Source organism: Antrostomus carolinensis, unplaced genomic scaffold, assembly GCF_000700745.2.
Source record: "Antrostomus carolinensis isolate BGI_N321 unplaced genomic scaffold, ASM70074v2 scaffold8188, whole genome shotgun sequence".
NCBI classification, from domain to species: Eukaryota; Metazoa; Chordata; class Aves; order Caprimulgiformes; family Caprimulgidae; genus Antrostomus; species Antrostomus carolinensis.
Window position 1 is genome coordinate 20,633 of NW_010334932.1, and position 5,398 is coordinate 26,030.

The window sequence follows — 5,398 nt, forward strand, 5'->3', positions numbered from 1 at the left end:
ATTACCATATTGATCAGTGTTTTTCACTAAAATCTCCTCCTTTCTTTACCTGAAGAATTGCTCATAAATGTATTATTTAAAATTAAAAAGATTTGACATTGTTCTTCAACTGCTCAAGAAACAGCTAGCTTCTCAATGCATTCTTCTCAATGTATGCAAGCTCCTAATAAAGAAATACAATGTTGAGCATATTTCAGACAAAATGAGGACAACTTTTCCCATATGAGTCTGAGTGACTTCATGGGTAGAAGAACCTTGACTTCTGTGAGATTTCCATGACTCTAACAACTACAGAATCAAGCTCTACCTACATGACACTAACGCAAAGATGTCTGAAAACTCTTTTTGTTACTTACATCATCATTAGCTGGTTCTGCTAAACATCATATGGAGAGGCAAGCGACTGAAAATGTGAGCTCAGTGCTCAGCAGCAATAAAAGTAGATAGTGTCTAGAATTACCAGGAGAACTGCAACACATATCTTAAATTATTCATCCAGTTCTGGTTGCCCGTTTCAAATCAGAAATAGTAGAACGAGAAAAGGTAAAATGGCATGGGTAATGAGAAGCCTGGAATGGCTCATGTATGAAAGATTCAACAGACTGAGGGTCTTTAGCTTGGAAAACTGAGAAGGAATATGAAAAAGGTATGTAAAACCACAAATGCCTTGGGAAAGGGGAACAGTTATTAACATCTTTCATAATGAAAACAACGGAGCATCAAACAGAATTATCAGACAGCAGATGCATTAATTATTGTGCAGAAATGCAAGGAAGTACCACTTCATGCAACTTATCATTAAATTCCACAACCAAGAACACTGCAGAACCAAAATAATAAGCAGATTCAAAAGGAATCATGTGCATGAATGGAAGTTCCTGAACTGCTGGACAGAGGAAGAAGGAGATGTAACCTGGGACAGGGCCACCCTCTATTTGCCTGTTTCTTGTGCCTTTTCCATGAACATGAGAGACAGGACAGTGGGCTCCATGAATCTCTGGCCTGATTCATGGCTGTTATTTAACACAGGGCACAACTGCCACGGACCACCAGTACTCAGTATACTCAAGCCTTACCTTGATTTTCTGTACCCTCTCCTTCCTCACAGAATTTTCCAGTTTCCTTTTTATCTCCAGCTGATGGTGACGCTATAAACGTAAGAGAAAGAGAAACCTCACTAATGGACATTATGAGATGTCAATGAATGCAAGAACACTTGCTTCTGTTCTGCTTATCACTTGCTGGCTCCCTGGTCATTACCCTCATTAAGCCCTATTACCAAACTACTGTTGATGCTCTCCATTTGCATCACACCTGTGTATGTTAACACTGGCAAAGGAACAACTGAGCGTTTGTAAAGCTGTAGAGACCAACCCCATTCTTGATATGTAACAGAAACGTGCCCACATTTTGTACTCAGAAAAGATAAATAACCATGTTCAAACTATTTTGTTTTGATTTGATTTTTTTTAAGCAAACTAGCCCTGTGAATATCATCCCATAATCTGATGACTGCCAAAGGGCAGTAAGTGATCCAGGACAGCATATGTTCTAATGACAGTATGGTTTAACAACCAGAGACCAGCGGGGGTTTCACGTGGGGGACCTCAAGCATAAAGATTGTCCTTTTTCCCAGCAGGAGAGAGCCTTTCAGGGGAGCATGAGGGCACTGCTACAGAAAACAGTCTGATACGAGTCAACAGTCACTGTCTGTACGCAGGGAAGTGTCTGCAAAGGTTTACACATTGCTAGTACATGCGTACCTCCATGTCAAGGACCTTATGAAATATGGCCCGGGCCAGGCACTCCTGTACGTATCTTTGGTGATCCTTCCTCATAGCATTTAGGCGGTATTCTTTCTCAGAGATTATTCTTCCGCTCCTTGAGATCTGCCATAAACAAACATAATGTAACTAACTAAAAAGGAGAAGAAAGAATAACACGTGTTTTTAAACAGAGTGCAATTTCCCAGAAAGACTACTTTCTCTTCCCAGTGAACTACCACCTCTGCTTCTGCCACGCTGCTGGAACTCATCTCCCCAGCACAGAACTGTAGTTTCTTTGACCTCATGGACCCCATCAGTCGAATGAAGTGAGCAGGAGAGCAGCAGTCACATTTTCTAACCGCTGCAGGCTCAGCCTTACTCTTCATGTGCCATTGCCCAAGTCAGTGGAGGGGAATTACTTGCCTTCCCACTGTGTAAGGGTTGCATCTGCCTGTGCTAAACAGTCACACCTAAGAACATGTTCAGTATTTTTAAAAATATTCAGCACATTCACCTTTGCCAAATCCTTGAGTTTGACATTAAACACTTTTGAAAAATAACACTGAAGCTATTTAAACTGCTAGGGGATTCAAAGATGCTTAGATTCCACTGTTTAAAAACCCTAAGAGAACCAATATGATTCTGTGTATTTGCAAATGGGAAGATTTTGCAGAGGCAGACTCCAATGAGCAACAAGAAATATGGAGTAAAACCACAAAAACATTCTGAATTTATCAAAACCTCTCCATGAAATATCTTCTTCTGCCTGGATGTGAAATACAAGCATATTGACAAACATTCTCACATCACTGTAATCGTACAGTAATACAGTAATGCATATGCAATAACTTACTGAAACTGCATTACTGAGCAGAAGCTCAGGGCTAAGCCAAGGCTCTCCAATATTTACTCACATCATCAATCCCTGTCAGCCACTGCTCCCAGTTTCACACAGGTAAGAATTATGACTGTTGCATTACAGAAGGTGCAGTGGAAGCATAAGCTTGATATTCGATGGCGTATGGCCTCCACACTGACTGCTAGCACATCACTTCTCATGTGGAATCATCACCCCCCAGCAGCCCCCATGCTGGCATCTTCACAGCCGCAGGGGACCCCTGGACCTTGGTGTCCTGAAATGTGGTCAATGCCAGCTACAGCATTTCCTCTGCTGTCTCCAGTGTCTTCAAACCACTGAGCACATGGAGCTAAGCTCCAGTTCAGTTTTACTTGTCTTCCTGTCTTCTGATTTCAGTAGCATAGCCTTACCCTCCACAGCCCTGTGTCCCTGCAATATCTACCTGACCCAAATAATGCAGTGGGAAACGCTTGGATTAAACAAAGCCACCCTCAGTCTCAGTGCGATCGTGTGGCTTTGATCTAGCACAGCATAATCTCAAATGCTTGGCTGGGTGGTCTTACCAATGACCACACATACCTCTGACAATCAAACAACAGAACTACCAGTGCTCTGACTTGTGCAATATTAGAAGAAACAAAGTTTTCTCAGAAAAATAAACTTTTCAGTCTCACCAGTCCTGATCTCTGAAGATGTCGTCTTATCCTGGTATTGCTGAAATATCCAGCCAGGTGCTTGTCTGTAAGGCTGTTGTAGGTTGCAAGAAATCTGAAATAAAATCAATACAGATGCACATAATGCCCTTGACAGCGAAAGTATCACAGCTTAAGTTATAAAGACTTACCCAATGATGAATCACACCCAGAATTTTGTCAGATAAATGCTCATTAGATTATAGAAAAGCAACATTTTATTGCCTCCAGAAGATCCCTATGAGACACAAGTGACTTCCATAGAAGATACAGCAGCTCAGCACTGAATGGCGTACCACCGCCGAGGCACAGGGTCCAACACAGCCCAGCCCTGGAAATCTCCTCCAAGACCAACTCCCACAACAGCCTCCTCAGAAAATAAACTCCGACCTTCGCCGGGTCAGTATCGTGCCTTACAGCCCTTGTGCTGGATTCCTGGCCCTGGTGGAAGCCCGTCAATATTTGGCACATTACCGGGGAGAGAGATGTCCCGCATCTCCTGCACGGCTGCACGCCTCCCCCTGCCCCACCACACGCCCCGTGCTCCCCTTCCTTCTGCCACCTCCGAACTGGTGATCGATACGGCAGCGATGCAGTTTCTGGCGACTTTTGCAGAGACCTGTAAGAATCACTTGGGTTGGGAGGGACCTCCAGAGTCCATCTAGTCCAGCCGCCAGCCCCAGGCATATCACTTATCAGACTTCACCTACACAAAGGAATATTCCTGGGGTCTTCATTGCCAGCTCTCAGGCATTACTGTCTGGTATCTAACACAAACAAACTCCTTTCTTCCGTCTACTTAGGTTAGCAGAAACTGCTAGCACCAACACATATTTTTAAGATGGGACATAGTTTCCGTAGTATTTTCGCTGTTTTGAAAGTTACCATACACATTATTAACTTGGGTACAAATCTTTACCCTGATGAAGACCACTTATTTGTGTTTTCAGCCAAAGCACCCTTCTGTATCCACATTTTCATACATTTTTTAATGGCAATTTCATCTTCTTTAATGTTCCCACCATCAGAGGGACTGCATATCAATGCACCTACAAAGAAAACTAAGTGGCTTCAATTTCAGAGGTCAAAAAATACGCTTAAGTCTTCCCTCCTGTTTTAAACCATTTGGGATTCAGCTAAGTGTCTGTTAAAATGTTGCTTGACCAACCACTAAATTGTTCATGAACAAAAAAGCCTGTTTCAAAAAACAGGTGTTCATTTGGCCTTTACACAAACAGAACTCACAAACCACTCAGGAAAACTAATCCGTGACAGCAAGATTAGGAACTGTGCTGTTTAGGGGACCATTTATTCCAACACAACAGTGACTCTACAATATTATTTACATAACAGCCAAGAATGCTTATCCCACAAACATTTTTGTAAATTCAATTGCACAAAACTTGTACAAGTCAAGATTCATCACTTTTATTGGTATTTACAAGCTAGAAAGCGTACGTTACTGTAGCAGGTTTTTGCTGGTTGTCACCATATGGCAGCAGTTTGAAGTGCAACTGGTTTCGATGAGAATTCTTCTTTTGTTCCCTCTCTAAATACAGCTACTACATTTCACCAAAGCTCACCAGACCTACTTTATACGAACAATTTGCTGAAGCTAAACAAAACCCAAACATACCCTGCAGCAATCCAAGGGACTATGCTGCGCTATGGCCCAATCGGTTGGGCTACGCTACCTTCTGCTCTTCTGTTCCCCTCCAAAGACCCCCAACATCGGGGCGCACAGGTCTTCTTCTGTACCCAGGACAATAAAAATGGGTCCAATATGAAATACAAGAATCTCTCAAGACTCCCCCAGTTCCCAAGTCAATATATTAAAGATTCTCTTTAGTGCATACATCGAACAATCCAAAGGGAACAAATTGCATCTCTCTCCTATTTATTGGTGACAAATTGTAAGACCAACAAACATGGAGAACCAGGCCATGCAGACCATCAAGGCGAGGCCCTGCCCAAGAAATGTCATGCATCTCTGGTAAGCCAACAGAGCTAAATCGTCACAGCTACCAAAGATCAGAGCTCCCAAAAATTGAACCAAATGTAAGAGAGTTGAACACAAAAAC

The 5,398-nt window shown here is 42.5% G+C and overlaps 1 protein-coding gene across 1 annotated transcript in view; it reads right to left on the minus strand.

Annotated features, from left to right (window-relative positions):
- ERICH3 (glutamate rich 3) overlaps positions 1 to 5,049 on the minus strand; it is a gene marked incomplete at its 3' end in the record, with an annotated part of 25,675 nt that extends 20,626 nt beyond the window's left edge. Inside the window, 4 exon segments of the mRNA XM_029086578.1 lie at positions 1,077 to 1,148; positions 1,764 to 1,889; positions 3,300 to 3,393; positions 5,012 to 5,049. Coding sequence (XP_028942411.1) covers positions 1,077 to 1,148; positions 1,764 to 1,889; positions 3,300 to 3,393; positions 5,012 to 5,049 — 330 coding nt within the window.
- Positions 5,050 to 5,398: the final 349 nt, after the last annotated feature.